Source organism: Pantherophis guttatus, chromosome 3, assembly GCF_059756535.1.
Source record: "Pantherophis guttatus breed Tessera chromosome 3, ASM5975653v1, whole genome shotgun sequence".
Classification (NCBI taxonomy): domain Eukaryota; kingdom Metazoa; phylum Chordata; class Lepidosauria; order Squamata; family Colubridae; genus Pantherophis; species Pantherophis guttatus.
This window is the reverse complement of record NC_142065.1, coordinates 200,123,741-200,141,110: the sequence shown is the minus strand read 5'-3', so window position 1 is coordinate 200,141,110 and position 17,370 is coordinate 200,123,741. Positions and strand designations below refer to the sequence as shown.

General features: G+C 37.1%; 1 protein-coding gene across 2 annotated transcripts in view; it reads left to right on the top strand.

Moving 5' to 3' along the window:
• ATAD2 (ATPase family AAA domain containing 2) overlaps positions 1-16,165 on the top strand; it is a 36,333-nt gene extending 20,168 nt beyond the window's left edge. For both annotated transcript variants that reach the window (XM_034422254.3, XM_034422253.3), the window contains exons 17-28: positions 1,446-1,569; positions 2,309-2,495; positions 3,728-3,913; positions 4,371-4,506; positions 4,596-4,792; positions 6,527-6,686; positions 7,315-7,437; positions 7,976-8,128; positions 10,863-11,249; positions 12,368-12,501; positions 13,621-13,749; positions 15,507-16,165. In XM_034422254.3, coding sequence (XP_034278145.2) covers positions 1,446-1,569; positions 2,309-2,495; positions 3,728-3,913; positions 4,371-4,506; positions 4,596-4,792; positions 6,527-6,686; positions 7,315-7,437; positions 7,976-8,128; positions 10,863-11,249; positions 12,368-12,501; positions 13,621-13,749; positions 15,507-15,557 — 1,967 coding nt within the window. In that variant the 3' untranslated portion in view covers positions 15,558-16,165. The remainder of the gene's footprint in view (positions 1-1,445; positions 1,570-2,308; positions 2,496-3,727; positions 3,914-4,370; positions 4,507-4,595; positions 4,793-6,526; positions 6,687-7,314; positions 7,438-7,975; positions 8,129-10,862; positions 11,250-12,367; positions 12,502-13,620; positions 13,750-15,506) is intronic.
• Positions 16,166-17,370: the final 1,205 nt, after the last annotated feature.

Below are 17,370 nucleotides of genomic sequence, written 5' to 3'. Positions count from 1 at the left end.
TACTTTCATAAGAAAGCATAGATTGACAAAGGAGTAATCATGCCCTCTTTGCTAGCTGAAACTCCTTCCTCCTCCTCATTTCTTATCAATATTGATCTAATAATAGGAATGTATATTGTACAATTAGTTAATCAATTTTATACAGTCATTGTCCAACATATAAAACCAAAAAAATCACAATTATTTAGGATAAAAAAGAAAATATTATAAAATATTTAAGGAGGTGTGTGATGACTCTGCGGTTAAGACACTGAGCTTGTCAACTGGAAAGCTGACAGCCCAGGTTCGAGACCTGAGTGCCGTTGAGCCTCAGGTGAGCTCCCATTGCTCGCTCCAGCTGTTGCCAACCTAGCAGTTCAAAAGCATGCAAATGTGAGTAGATAAATAGGTACTACTTCTGCAGGAAGGTTACTGCATTCTGTATTTTCATGTTGGCTACATGATAATGGAAACATCTTGGACAACACAGGCTCCCTCGGCTGAGAATCAGAAATGAGCACCCTTGAGTCGGTCATGACTGGACAGGGAAACCTTTAAAATATCTAAAAAGGGTTAGAAGAAATACTGTAGTTCTATGCAAACTATAGAACAGTCTTTAAACAGTATTTTAAAGAAATATGACTTGCAAAGAAGTAAAATGAGATCAATGTGATAATAACAATTCAAGTTGAAAAGACAAGGATATTGAATAAGGAATGGAGATGATAATTCCTGGCAAGCTAGAGGGACAATACAAAATAACATGATCCATTATTCAGTTATTCCTTCACCAATATATTGCTGTATTTTATCAATGGAAAAAATTGGATACAAGAAAGGAAGGAAAAAGGAAAAAATTGATACAAGAAACCACAATAACATTGATTAGGCCAAATAGGTTTGCCAGTGAAACAAATGGCTCTGTCTGTTGTTCCTTTTTCCCATAATGCAGCACACAGCAGGGGAATCTAGAAGAGTTACGAACTAGCCTATGATGAAACGCCTCTGCAGTTAATATGGCCCTTAATGAATAATTGCTTCCCAACATTAGTTATCCTGCTATTTTACATAGAAACCATGAGAACTAATTAAAGGTTGTGATTCTAATTCCATCAAAATTACAGGCACATTTTATTTTGTGAAATAGCATATTCTTTTAAATAAACCAGGCTATTTAAAATGTAAGAGCAAACAAAGATAAGTAACCAAAACACATACATTTGACCTGTAATTTAATAGCATATAATTCTACCCTGAGGCTTTTTTTTTTCTCATTTTTTCACTAGAAAGTTGGCATCGGGCTTCTTGACAACTTATTCCCTTTAATTGCCTGTGTTTAAATAAAAATCTAAAATTGGCCTTAAAAATAAGATTCAGTGACCCAGTGAGAGAAAAAAAATCTTAGCTTTAGAAATAAAATACGATATTCACATGAAAACCTTTGCCTCTTTTTGTTTCATTTAAAGATTTTGCTAATCATGTGTCAGAACCTGATCTGCTATACAGCGATGAAGAAGGACCAACAGTATTTGAAACTGGACATTTTCAGAAAGGCTCTGAAAAGCGGACACGTTTTCTTAATTTTAATAGGTGCGTGATCAATGGCAATCTTTGCCCCCCGAAAAAAACAAACAAACAAAAAAATCCTACCCTAACATTTACTATTTTCATGCATGTTTCAGTAGGATTTTCTTCCCTACTGAATAGGATTTATTTGTTGCCTTCTGTTCCTTGATCAGTATTAAAATTTAAAAGAAGGGTATTATTTTGCAGAGTTTTTGGATGAACTTGTACATAAAAATCTGAATTAGAACATTGAAAAGCAGAGTGAGAAAAGAATATTTAGTGATGTTATCACAGATTAATTTTTAGGGAGAAAAAACGGAGCTATTTAGCTTCAAATTTTTTGTGTGCATATGGGTATTATTTATTAAAACTATACAGGTCATATATGCTTGCAGTTTCTGCCAGTTTTTTATTGCTTAGTTGTTGAAGCACTACATATACCTTGTTTTCCCCAAAATAAGACATCCCGTGATAATAAGCCCAATCGGGCTTTTGAGTGCATGGCAATAAGGCCAAGCGCTTATTTCAGGGTTCAAAAAAATATAAGACAGGGTCTTATTTTCGGGAAAACATGGGACCTATATATGAAATACTTTATTATACCTTTTACTGTTTTGATTTAAAAATAGTACTTGAATATCTAAAACGTGTTAAGCAAAAATAATTACTTGAAGTTTCAAGCTGATCTTGGATCTTACATGATTGAAAAGGTAATATGTGAGTTCAGTTTGGAGCTCCTTGTTTTCTTTTTTTCTTTTAATAGAAATGCTTATCACCAACCAACATCTTGTCGACCAAGACTCTTAATTAGTGGGAAGCCAGAATATGGACAAGCCTCTCATTTGGCTCCAGCAGTTATACATGCTTTAGAAAAGTTTCCTGTTTATACACTAGACCTTTCTATCCTCTTTGGTGTCAGTTCCAAAACCCCTGAAGAAACATGTGCACAGGTATTTCATTATCCTGTACTGTTTAGTTCTTTTAAGTAGTTTTGGTTCCAATTGCCTTTGTAAGTCAAGGACTACCTATAAATATTTCCCCTATTTCTATGGAGAATATCAACTTTGGAAACTGATGCTACCTCTCTTCCAGGAGTTACCAAGATAAATTTCCAGGAAGTAGAAATTGCTTCTTCTTGAAGATTTCAATATGAACGGATTGGAGAACAGAGTCAGTTTTTTCATTTCCCAACATACACTGTTTGCCTCTGCCAACTTCTTAGTAATTCTGCCTGCAATCTTAAGAGGGCAGAGGCTGGAGGTTGGAGAATTTGTCTCTTCCATGCCAGAGTCTTTTGTCACATCAGGGTCATTTTTGACTGAAATCCAGACAAAGTCTGTTGGTTGTAACTTGCCCAGTCTGTTACTATCTGTCTTTATACTATCTAACATTAAATTCCAAAAATTGTGGCTATATTCCACTGAATAGTTCAAAACAAAGATTCATTCCCATCCTTCAAGTTTATTTTTTTCAAGAACAAGACAAAACAGCAACTTGAATTTAGTATGCCAAAACAGGATATGGACCAGATTTGTCAAGCCTAAGTGAGAACTAGAGTGATTTGAGAAAGGTATCTTTAATGTTAATCACGAGTAAAACCATAATCTTGGGAAATTGTAAGTGTAAATTCCTAAGCAGGCTTAATTGACTCACTATGAAGCCAAGTCTCTTTAAAATGCTTCATTCCCATAGCTCTATTTCTGGACCCAGTTGCCTTTTTAAAATTAAACTGGTCTGCTCTCTTACATTTTTCCATAGTCTTTCATGCATTTAAAAACTTGATTTTATCAACTGAAGCCATCATAATTGACTCATGAATTCTAGGGCAGGGGTAAGCAACCTTAAACACTCAAAGAGCCACAAAGGTCCTAACCGGAGGCCCCTGTTCAATTCTGGAGCCGACTGGAAGTCTGGTTCCCCCACCATAGAGTCTCCTCCTAGTGTGGCATCCTTTTTCCTCTACCTGTCCTAACCAAAAGCCCTATCAATTGTGGAGCTGACCAGCAACGGAGCCTCAGCAGAGGGGTAAAAGAGCTACATGCGGCTCCAGAGCCGCGGGTTGCTGACCCCTGTTATAGGGGAATATAAGTATAGTTTAAATTACAATCTGTTAAATGACTAGGTAATTAGTAAAGTGGACAACTGCATTTTTAAAAGTGATTAAAATGACTTCTTTTTCTAGTTGATCTGTGAAGCTAAGAGAACAGCGCCAAGTATAATATACATTCCAAATATTCACATATGGTGGGGAACGCTTGGACACACATTGCAAGCAACCTTTACTACACTATTACAGAATATTCCATCTTTTGCTCCTATTTTTCTTCTTGCAACATCAGATACACATCATGAAGCTCTGCCAGATGAGGTATGTGCAGTTTGTTCATTGGATAATCCACTGTATTTTATTGTATCTGATTTTGTCCTTATCTAGCAGCACAGTCAAGTTTAGGATAGGGAAATAAAAAAATCCATCCTAATTCACACCTTAATGTTTTTTAAGAGGATGGGTTTTTTTTTTTTAAAAAAAAAGTATACACACACATTCCTGCCTCATACTTAAGTGGTGCTTGCTTATCAAAAATTGTTGCATTGCTGCAGCAAAGATTGATAAATCTATAATAAACTGCTAAGTTGTCTAAATGTTTCCCATAATTGTATTTTTAATGTTCTCTGTTTTCATTAAGACTTTCTGCATGAAGCAATAGTAATTCAACAGTTGTAGAATTTTGTGAGGCTACAGATACAGTCATTTCAGTTACCCTTTAGTTTTTGTTTTATACATTTCTTTTGTTAATTTGTTTTCTTTGATGCATCTTTTTTAGGTAAAGGAATTATTTGTTGATGGTTTTGGAGAAGTTTTTGATGTTGATTTGCCTAGTTTGGAAGAAATAAGAAAATTTTTTGAGAGTTTAATTCTCCATCAAGCAATTAAACCACCGGTGTCAAAAAAGAAAGCAGGTAGATGTGCTTCAAATACATCAGATAAAGCTTATTGTAGGTGGATTTGTAAACAGCTACACGTTTACGAATCTGTTTTCCTTTTTAAGTTTTGCAGGCATTAGAGGTATTGCCAGTAGCTCCCCCACCTGAACCACGGCAGCTGACAGAACAGGAGGTCAAGCAACTTGAGGAGCAGGAAGAAGATACTCTACGTGAACTCAGAATTTTTTTAAGAAATGTGACACACAGACTTGCCATTGATAAACGCTTCAGAGCCTTTACAAAACCCGTTGATTTTCATGAGGTAACAAGTTTCAAAATAATTTGTTTTCTTCTCCTGTACATCCCTCAGTGCAATCATTGACTATTGTTGATTATATTAAGCTTGAAATTTCCCAAATGTTGCTATTAGATCAGCGGTCTCCGACTTTTCTGGCTTGACAGACCAGCAGTGGTGGCGAATGGTGTGTGTGTGTGTGTGTGATGCCACTTTCACAAATGCAGCTTTGCCTGTGCTCAACCATCCACCACTTCTGCTGCCCAGTTCTGAATGGACTGTGGCCTGGCACTGGGCTGCGGACCAGGGGTTGGGGATCACTGTATCATATGGTTATAACTGTATCAGTTAGAAAAAGTAATGAATGCAGGCAGAACTGATCAAGGTGAATACTGTAAATGGTAAACATGTTTTTAAAATATCAAAGTTTGAAAGCAATTTTGGGATGTGTGCCATCTTCATTAAAGGCATCAAGAGATCTCGAATTATTAAAAGTGTTCTGTCTCCCTCGGTCGCTTTCTATTTGATCATAACCTGCTTGGCATTTTCCCATCTTTCGTTCGCTAGCATTCCTTGCTCTTCATTTCTGCTTATATCCTCTGCCTTCTGTCTACTCTCTTATTTCTCTTTTTAGAACTTCTTGTTCATAGGTTGAAAGTTTTTCATTTCTCTCTTCTCAAAAGGAGTTTAGTCTTGGGAATTGGAGAAGAAAGCGTTTTTGGCACATGCTTTGTATATCTCCTTTCAAAACATAAATAAAACTTTTCAAAACTCAAATAAGTCTCAGTAGAACAACCTGTACAGTTCTTGATGAAACTCTTTCTGAAAAATTATATGCTTGACAGACATTAAAAATGACAAAGATCTTTGGTCTGACCAGCAGGACAGTTACCCACTTCTTGTCCTATTTTCTTCTGTTCTCTTTTATTCAATTTTTATATATCTTATGTTATGGGTGAGCAACTTCCTTGTGGTTAGGAGCTGTAGGGATCATAACCAGTGATACAATGATTCCAATTGAATAGGAGAATCAAACCTTTCAACCAGTTTGAGAGGCAGGCTTCTGAATGAAATAAATGCCTTCAGCTTTTGAGGAATAGCAATAGCACATAGACTTATTATTGCTCCATACTGCCCTCTCTGAGCGGTTTTACAGAGTCAGCATATTGCCCCCAACAATCTGGGTCTTCATTTTATCCACCTCGGAAGGATAGAAGGCTGAGTCAACCTTGAGCCTGGTGAGATTCGAACTGCCAAATAGTAGCCAATAGTAAGCAAGGCAGCCGATAGTCAACAGAAGTGGCCTGTAGCACAGCACTCTAACCACTGAGCCACCTAGGCTCACCAAGGGATAGTATAAGATATTCCTTTTGATTCTCTCCTCTAAAAGAAAAATTGACCTGATTGGATAAATCTCTATTTTTATTCTAAAATCAGGAAAATTTACATTTTAAAAAATTGATTGCTTCATAGTTTCTCCGGAAGCTCTAAAATGGGAGCTGGAGTTATATTTGGCCTGTGGACTCCTATTCTCCCAGGTTGTCATATGTAATTGGTTACATTTCCAGAACTGTGCAGTTGACTAAAAGATTTTTGGTTTCCCCACCCAAAAAATTGAATTATCTTTTAAAGGTAGTTCAGAAGCATTAATGCCAACATTTTCAGTATCAACCATTCTTAAAACATACAGAAATGTAAACTTATTTTACTCCTGAAGGCAGATAATATATTCAGGCTTTTTTTAATATAATGCTCCTGTAGGTACCAGACTATGTCACAGTTATCAAGCAGCCGATGGATCTTTCAACCATTATTTCAAAAATTGATCTTCACTTGTATCTGTCTGCCAAAGATTATTTAAAAGATATTGACCTCATCTGTAGCAATGCGTTAGAGTACAATCCTGATAGAGATCCTGGAGGTAAGCCTTAGTATTTATACACAAGCAAACTATGATACAAGTACTCTTTGACTAACGACCACAATTAAACCCAAAATTTCTGTTGCTAAGTGAGACAGTTGTTAAGTGGATTTTGCCCCAGTGTTTACTTTTCCTGCCACAGTTGTTATGTGAATCACTGCAGTTGTTAAATTAGTAACATAGTTGTAAAGTGAATCTGGCTTCCCCATTGACTTCGCTTGTCAGAAGATCATAGAGAGTGATCACATGATCTTGAGACACTGGATCCGTCATAAGTATGAACCAGTTGCCAAGCATTCAAATTTTGATGACGTGACCATGGAGATTGCTGTAACAATTGTACTTGGGAAAAACAATCAGAAGTCACTTTTTCAATGCTATTTGAAAGGTCACTAAACAAACTTTGTAAGTCAAGGATGTTAAATAAACAGATATTGTTTTAAAAGCCTGTGGTACCCAACTTGTTCTCTATCAGGTTAAAAAAGAAGGAATTAAGAGTATTGTAATTTAAAGCTGAAATTGTACTATGAAAAGGTATTAAACTTCATACTATTTATGAAATATTCGCGGACTTTTCTGCGTAACTATTAATTTCATGACAAAGTATTTTCTTGTGTATTTGTTTTAGATCGTTTGATTAGACATAGAGCTTGTTTTCTCAAAGATACTGCCTATGCTATAATAAAGGAAGAAATGGATGAAAATTTTGAACAACTTTGTGAAGAAATTCAGGAATCGCGCAAAAAGAGAGGTGGGTTTTCTCACAATTTGATTTGACACTTAAAAAAACAGTTACAATATGATTTTAACACTTATAATATATTGCATTACTGTAACTAAAATAGAATGAATATATATATGTGCATATTCTGGGTATAAGAAACATTTTACAGTATTTCAGGCTAGAAGACTTAAAAACAGTATCAATAGCAATGGCAATAGCACTTAGATTTATATACCGCTTCACGCTGCTTTATAGCCCTCTCTAAACGGTTTATACAATCAACATTGCCTCCCAACAATCTGGGTCCTCATTTTACCGACCTCGGAAAGATGAAAGGCAGAGTCAAACTTGAGTCAGTGAGAACTGAACTGCTGGCAGTTGGCAGAATTAGCCTGCAGTACTGCATTCTTACCACTATGCCACCACGGTATGAGATGCCTCTCTGCCAGAATCCCTGTCTTTAGAATGTGGCATCATTCCCCACATGTATTTGTTGTACACAACATATTAGAATAATTCAACAAAGTGGGTAAAGGAGTCTTACAATGTATTTTTACTTTTAAAGGTTGTAGTTCTTCAAAATATGCTCCATCCTATTACCATGTCATGCCAAAGCAAAATACCGCATTGCAGGACAAGAAATTGGATTCTGAATGTGGTGATAAGATGAAATGCCCACCAATGCCTCTGGATTCTAGTTCTCCTTTCATTCCTAATGGTAAGTGCTAATTTATCTGGTCTTGCATTGTAAGCCAAGAATGGACATGCTTGAATTTTCTCTTACTGTCTATTTCTACTAATCATTAATTTAGTGGATCGTTCCTCCTCTGGTTTCTTAGCCTATAGATAGAGGGTGCATGAAAGCTTTTTATATCTCACATCTACTCATATCCCACTGATGGCACTCTGGAATCATTTTACTATTTAGTCACATAAACGACAACAAAAATGATTACTGGATTGCTTTCTTCTGGTTTCTTTCTTGAAATGCTATCGTTTTGCTATGGGAATAATTTGAGAAAGGAAATTGACCATTAGACCCTGCAGAAAACTTTTTAAGTTCTGTCTCCCAATAAGCATTTTATTCGGCATGAATATTTGGTTGCTGGTAGGTTGTGCTTCCTCCCAAAAAAAACCCATCTCTCAAATCTTTACATTCTTTGTAAATGTGCAGATAGTCCTCGATTTATGACCACAATTGAGCCCAAAATTTCGGTTGCTAAGTGAGGGATATTGAGTTTTGCCCCATTTTACGACCTTTCTTGCCACAGTTAAGTGAATCACTGCAGTTGTTAAGTTAGTTATATGATCGTTAAATGAATCTGGCTTCTTTGTTGACTTTACTTGTCAGAAGGTTGCAAAAGGGGATCACCTGACCATGGGACACTGCAACCGTCATAAATATGAGTCAGTTGCCAAGAAGCTGAATTTTGATCACGTGACCATAGGAATGCTTCAATGGTCGTATGTGTGGAAAAACGATGAGTCACTTTTTTCAGTGCTGTTGTAGCTTTGAATGATCACTAAATGAACTGTTGTAAGTCGAGGACTACCTGTATACACCTGACCTTCAACTAAAAAGCTGAGGAGCAGGGTATACAGTAGTGGCCAAAATTGTGGAAACCTTTTGGGAAAAGTATTTTCTAAAACTAGCTAATAACACCACTTTATTTTTTGGAGTAATTATATCTCAATAGAGCTATTATGGAGTAAAATTATATCTCAATAGATAATTTAATCAAGAATGTAATGCAATAACTTTTATGAAGGATTTGCTATTAGAATAGCAGTTACAGTAAAAAGAAAAGTGAAACATGTAGAAAAAATGAGATATACAAAAATTATCACCCTGTCAGTTAATCCTTAGTTGGGTAACCTTTAGCATGAATTACGGCCTTAAAACATCTTCCCATGGAGTAAACCAAGTCTTTTAGTTCTACAGCTGTTATAATGTGAAACCAAAATTGAATGATTGCTTCTATTTTTATTTTTATTGCTGGGTCACTTCTGACAAGTTTCTTTAGTCGGCTCCATAGATTTTCAATTGGGTTAAGATCTGGGCTATTCCTGGGCCATTTCAGCAGTGGAATATGATTATCTTGAAACTCCAAAAAAAGTGGTGTTATTAGCCGTCAAACCTCAAAAATACACTTTTCCCAAAAGGGTTCCACAATTTTGGCCACTACTATACATGGAATGTATCTGGTTCTTTCAGAGAATGTAAAAGAGTTCCTTAGAGTCTCTTTCATTTTCTTACCAAGTTGTCAAAATCTCTGTTTTCTTCTGGCTGGATATCATATTCCAGGGGGTGGGGGGGAAGGGGCAGGGAGAATAAATCAACCCTAATCTCACCCCCTGCTAAGACCTCATGGCAAAAGAGTAGCTCTCCTTAGGCCTCAAAGTGACAGCTGCATGACACTAGTAGCAGCGTTTCTTCAATTACTTATTCTGACACAATGCTTGGTTATTCAGCCAAGGAAAGGCCAAGGGACTTCCAAGCTGCAAAAGAGTTTTGCAAGCAGCTGCTGCAGCAGCTAAACAACATAACCCATAGTATTTTTCTGGCAGTTGTAAAACAATGACATTGCATAGCCTTTTCACAATAATTAGTTGCGGTCACCTTGATGATGGAGTTGAGATTCAGGAATGGAAACATTCCCATAACAGTCCGTATTTTTCCATTTGTTATTCCATTTTGTTCTGAAATCGTGTATCAGAAATGAACGTGTTTTGGTTGGAATGTGCTTATATTAGAATTTATCTGCACTAATATGTGTAGCCTTTTTGTGTGGGGAAAATGGCTCCAACATTGTTAAAACACAAAGAAGGAATCTATATCTGATTTTCAGCTTTTCTGGAGAGGGACAAGAAAATATTTCAAGCAATGGGATTGAGAGTTTTTAAAGTTGTATTTTAAGAATTTAAACAGATTTTCTCTTTTTCTGCACTATTACATTGTGTTGATAGTGTTGTAAGCACAATTCTTCATATTTAATTTGAAAAATGCATAAAAATGAATAGGAAAGCAGAAACCATAGCTTGAGGCACTTTCAAGAAGAGAGAATGTCTGTCTGTTTGTTTCTTATTTTACCCTTCTTCCAAATTCTCTTCTTAAAAAAAATAATTAAAAATGTCTTTGTATTCATATGCTGATCCTAGAAATAGCATCTATAAAGCATGCTACTGCTATATGTCTTTGAAAGATATGAATGGTTATCTAAACAATATCAATATGTTTTTTCCCAGACAAGGAAGATGTTGAAACTCTTTAAACTAATACAGCAGAGAAGGCAAATCATCTTTTTACGTGCAAATTCATATGCAGATTTTTTTTCATCTTTAGTAACATAAATACCATGGTGGTTTCCCTTAATACTCCCCAAACTTGTTCTGAATTTGTTAATTTTAAGAGAAGGAAAAACTAGTCAATTTGTTTGTATTTTTTAATGTAGCCTTATCAAAGAGAAGACTAAGAAGGAAGAGTCGATGGTGCCTGGGCAACCTAGCAAAGCGGAAAAAGATTTTGCATTTCAATAAGGAGAACAAAGCCCCAGGAGAAGAGCCAGATGAAGCAGAGAGTGATGGAGAAGAATGTATGGAAAATAATAACTCCAGTATGGAGCAGACTGAAGTTGAAATAACACAGACGTCTCTGGATGACTCTGAACCTGGGCCTCCAGAGCAGTTTATCAGTATATCTGATGCAGAAAATGAGCCAACCATTCACAATGATGCTAAGTGTAAATTTGACAAGAGCAACAAAGACGCTGAACTTTCAGAACAAAAAAAAGCATGTAATGGTGATGCAACAGAACATTCATTAGATAGGGATGCTAATGGTGAGTGGAAAGTATCAAAATATACTTTACGGCAGGGGTCCCTAACCTTTCTGGCTCCATGGACTGGCTGTAGGGAGATGGTTTCACATGTGCAATCTAGATTCCGCACATGCACAGATGAAGCTTTGTGCCTTCGCCTGCTGCTTGCATGGCCTGGTTCTCAACAGGCCATGGACCAGTGCCAGTCCATAGATTGGGGGTTGTGGATCCCTGCTTTAAGGAGAGTCTTTAATTCTACCTCACATTCTCTTAAACATTGTAGTGCTCTCTCCATTTTAGTGATTCTGCCAGCTAAGTTTAAATTCACCTTGCAGTGCCTGTCCAACAATATTGGTTAATTAGTTTTATTCAGTGAAATTGTGATTATTTGATTAGAATTATATTGCTACAATTAATGTTTTATTGATGGGGTAGTTACAGAATAGCATAAAAATAAAAAAAAAATAGTATTCCAAAATATTTTGCTTTGGGAAGACTTTATTGCATATATGATGACCAAAATCTCTACATGTGGCCCATTTAGGTAGAAGACCTTCCCCTGAAAACACAGAAACCAACATCTGAATCATTGAAAAGAAAGCCTTAGGAAAGTAAGGGCACTTTTGGTTGGGAATCTCTAATATCCCCATTTGTTGACTGTAGAACAGTTCCAAATTCTTTTAGTGAAATTTGGCAATAATAGTGGGCAGATTTCGATGCCAAGATTTTAAGAAAGGGTATCAAAATATGTATCCCAGAAGCTTCTTGATCCATGTGGTCTGCAACTTTGCCTTTCTAAAACTGTATTTTTCAATGTATATATATATCACAGACATCAAGTGGCTACTTGTGGTTCCCTAGAATGTCTGTAGGCCAAGATATAACCCTGATCTTTCAGTGTTTTCCACCCATAATAAGATAAGATGAATCATCTCAACGATTAATTATTCGATGTGACCCTATATATTGCTAGGCTTCAAATGGGATATTATAGGATACTACTGTAGGTAGACTAAACTATTTTATAGAAACTCTACCACTAGATATTTCTTCTAAGCATCACAAGACTTATTCATTTACTGTATATTCATTATGTCTTCTAGCAGCAATAAATCTTACTTTTCCTTTTATTATTCTAGATATATGTATGCTTCGTATGACCCGTGCAAGGCGTTCACAGGTAGAGCAGCAGCATCTCATAGATGTTGAGAAAGCCATGGAAATTCTGTCAGAGCAAACACCACCACTCATTGTGGATCAAGACAAGCTGAATGTATGTTTTACAGAGAACCTGTTACTGAATTGGCAGTCTTCCTTCTCCATTATTTACTTTTGTGTATCTTAATATAGTCTACACCTGAGTGCAGAGTGTCTTGCCTTCTGTTGTGAGCATGGGGATGGGTGGGTCTTTTTTCCTGAATAATTTATAATGTTAAATCTGCTAAATAATTAACATTGCTATTAGGTCACAGTTTCTAATAATCATAAATGGAGTATAAATTATGCTGTGTATTTTCTAAACAATAACACTTTCCAGCTCAGTGGATTGAAATGTGTTGGTACTCAAACCAAAACAATATTTTGGAAGTTACAAACTAAGATGTTAAATAGTTTTGGGAAAGGAGAACAGACACTCAGGTTTACAAATAGCTTCACTGCTAAGATCATAAAAGAAATCTATTTTATTTTTTAAATGTCCTTTTATTGCATATAGGAAATTGCTCCTATGTTTGAGATATGCCAACCCTCAAATATTCATGTGTTTTTAATTTTGACAGTTGGCCTATCATGAGTGATGCATTTTTTATGGTGTTTTGGTTAAAAATTCAAGATCTGCTTATCCACGAATAGACTTATCCTCTAAAATATACAAAATATACAAGTACTTCTAAAAAGTATTTCTCTACATCAGGGATGTCAAACTCGACTTCATTGAGGGCCGCATCAGGGTTGTGTTTGACCTCGGGGAGATGGGTGGGCGTGGCCAGCTCAATGTCACTCGTGTCGGGAGCGCCTGTGGTGGCCCAAGTGCTCAGCCAGCGAAAATAGGCTCCTGAGCTCTGTTTTCAGCTGCAATGACCTCCTGTAACCCTCTGCCAGTGAAAACAGAGATCCATTTTTGCTGGCACGGGCCAGTCTGTGGCTGTTTCCAGGGTGGCCCCGCAGGCCGGATCTGGGCCCTGGGCCTTGAGTTTGACACCCCTGCTCTACATACTTGCTCATAAGCCTGTTGGGGGGGGGGGGCTGTATAGTATTTTGTTACTGAAAATTCTTACTTATCTGCGAGTATATACAGAATGTATGGAAGCATAGCCAGCCTTTTGAAGAAAATGATTTAATAAATGCTTGGTCTTATTTGAAGGAATAAATAATAGTACTCTGTTTTCTCCAGAAATTACTGAATGTGGTTGTTGACAAATGTGGAGCCTACACGATACTTGAGTTGGAGAAACTCTATGCCTTACTCAGTCAGTGCATTTACCGACATCGTGGAGACTATGACAAAAGCAAATTGATTGAGGTACAATATTTTGCATGATTGTTATTCTAGTGATAATTTAAGTCTGCATCTGATTATATATTAGTAGTATTCTTTCATAGTAGATATCGAAGTTTGTATTGTGTTTTATTGCAGCTCTCGTTGTACTAGTGCCATGATAGCAAACCTATGGCACTCGTGCCACAGGTAGCACACGGAGCCCTCTATGCGAGCTGTCGCCCAGCTCAGCTCCACTGCACATGTGCATGCGCCTCCTGTTGGCCAGCTGATTTTCAGATCTCTGCCGCAGGGGGTGGGGCATATGCAGGAGATGTGTGCACATGTGCAAGGGGGGTGGGGCGTGAGGGGCGCATTGCATTATGGGTGAGGGCACACGTGTGTGTGTGACCCCCCACCGCACTCCCCCCGCTTTCGGCACACAACGACAAAAAGGTTAGCCATCACTGTACTAGTGCATTAGTCTGTCGTTTGAAAAAAAAAAGTCAAAAGAGTAATTATACATACGCATTTATTGGGGCATGTGATTCCAAGTTTGTCATTTTACATTTGGAGGAAGCATGCTTCAATTGTGCTGCTTACAATCTATAAACATCTTGTTGGCTGTCTTGTATTCACACACACACAGACACACACACATGCCGCCCTTCTCCGGACACTCAGGGCGGCTTACAATGCGTTAAGCAATAGCCTTCATACTTTTGTATATTTATACAAAGTCAGCTTATTGCCCCCACAAACCGGGTCCTCATTTTACCTACCTTAGAAAGGATGGAAGGCTGAGTCAACCTTGAGCCTGGTGAGATTTGAACTTGCAGTAATTGCAGGCAGCTGATGTTAATAACAGTGCTTTAGTCTGCTGTGCCACCAGGGCTCTTTTCCTTGTGTAGTGAACTATTCCATAGCAGTTCGGTTCTCCATGTGGATGTTGGTTAAGCCTTTGCTATTACAAACTATCTTTGGTTTTAAATCGTTACTGAGAGTTGATGCCTTTAAATGAGATTGCTTTATATCTGGGGAGACCAGCTCCTGAGCCACCGCCCACTATTGGGCTGTGGCCCATTTGGAACTGGGCAGCTCCACTTGCGGCGGGTGCTCGCACTTGTACAAGTGGTGGGAGCCTGCACTCACATGCACCTGCCATTCAAACAAAGTGTGTGTTTTAAGTTTAGAATTAAAATTTTCCGCCTTGTTTTAGTTATAGCTGCTAATTGGTCAAAAATTGTCTCATAATTTGCATTTGCCTCCAAATTGGGGAAACTTGGTTGATTTCTCCAAAATAACGTTTCTTTATACCTAACTTTTTTTCTTTTAAATGTTGAAAATTTGGAAATGACATTGCTTTGATAGCTAAGTCGTGATGGTGAATAAATAGCAGAACTTTCAATTGTTCTTTTAATGTGTCAGTCCAGTCTTGTTTTGTTTCTTCCAAGAAAACAAGAGCTGGAAACTTGAGCAATTGGCTTGGTATCTGGCAAACAAACCAGAGAACCAGTATTGTGTCTTATCAAAAGAGCCACCCTGAAGTGGTGAAGCTCATTCATGCTAGGTCAAAATTCTTCAGAATTCTGACTTCACCTGAAATGCAAATGCTGGCAATTTCATGAGATAAGAAAGGAATCTGTCCTTGAAGGGAAATAGAAGATAATGATTGTTTGCCCCACCAAACCTCTGCAACACAAACTACAATTCAAAACTATACTTCAACAATAGAAGGAAGTTACACAGCTAATTTAAAGTGTTATTTGATTGTAGCTATGTATTCTCTTTTCCATTTTCAGGCAATGAGAAGAGAAATTGCAGCCTTCAATCCATCCAAATTCATAATTTGATAATATTTTCAAATCCCTGAAATCCTGTTGGAAATTAATGTGAGACCAAATATTATACATGCACAGTATGTTTTATCTAATGTAGCATTTCTAGATTTTTACCCATATGGAGGACAAGCCCTAGTATTTTAATACATCGAGAACAAGAATTACAGAAGGCAAATGGATGGGCCGATGTACCTGACAGTCTTCCTACTCCGTGTTTGCTTTTTCCTCCCTTGTGGAACTGAACCTCTTACAACTATTAGGATCTAATGAGTTTAAAAAAGAAACAGCCTAACCTGTCAAGCTACTTATGTGGGGAGGATTTTGATCTTTTGAAAAACTTTTTTTGTAAATTGAATAAAAATATTAATTTATCCCAGTGTTCTTTAATCAAATCATGTATATATGTTGAATTGCACGTGATGTTTAACTGTATCATCAACTGCTTCGGAGACGATATTTTTGGTTCTATTAGTTCAATTGAAGCTGCATTCATGGGGGGGGGGTTGCACTAATTTCTAGTGTTAATACTGTTTGTACAATCTTTGTAATGGTCCAAATGTTATGTAATATATAAATATGTTAACATTGTAATGGACAAAATAAATTACTCCTGATACTAATGATAGATGGTTTTTTTTTTTCAGTTACATGTACTGAAGTTGCAACCTTAGCCCCAAATCACATTTGCCGAAGATTAAAATAATCACTGTTGTTCCTAGATTGGTAGTGAGGAGAGCTCCATACTGTGCGGTTATGGAGATTATGCCCATTGACAGCTCTCTGCATAACTGTTCCTTGCAAATGCAGGTGATTGAAAACTTACCAGGGCAGGGGATACTACAAGTCAGGTAGCCCTCACCTTACGACCACAATTGAGCCCCAAATTTCTAAGTGAGACATTTGTTAACCCACAGTTCTTAAGTGAGTCACTAGAGTTATTAAGTTAGTAATACGGTTATTAAGTGGATCTGGCTTCCCCATGGACTTTGCTTGTTAGAAGGTCACAAAAGGGGATTCACATAATCGCTGGGTACTGCAACTGTCATAAATATGAACCCTTTGACAAACATCCAAATTTTGATCGCGTGACCATCGGGATGCTGCAACAGTCAGAAGTATGAAAAACGGCCATAAGTCACTTTCTTTAGTGCCTTTGTGACTTTGGTTACTGATCGAACTGTTGTAAGTTGAGAACTACCTGACATGAAATGTTACTTCACTTCCCAGTATTCTTTTTTTCACAGGAAAAAAAAGGGAATTCTTCCATTGGTTTCACTCTGAAATTTCCAGCATGGAGGCTAAGAGTATAACGGATGTGACCCCAAATGTTTGAAGGCTATGAAAGTTGCCCAGGACCATGGGAAATGCTAAAGAACCTTTGTTTTCCATTAGAACGTACCTAGCAATCAATTGTCTATTCTTCATTGTGTTTCTTCAAGATTTATTATAAACTATGCATTCTCCTTTTGATTTTGCCCTCTGCTGTTTAGCAAAAAAAGATTCATGTCCAAATCTAGTTTTTAAGGGATCTGCAACTTTGTTAGATCGTGGAGGTCAGTATAGTAGGAGTTAGCTTTACATTGTTTTTATAAGCTAAGTAAAATAGTAAATTTACATTTGGAGTGCATAAGTATAATTCCTCATGTAATCTAATTGGATGGAAAACTAGGAAAGCGATCTCAGGGTTGTGTGGATAGGGGAAAAAAACTCAGCTGCAAATGCCATCATTTTCTCATCTGGGATGAGAAAACTGGCAAGATTGTGAAGCTTTCATCGTTCACACACAAAAAAAAGCACAGCTGAATTTGCACAACACGCTAATCCA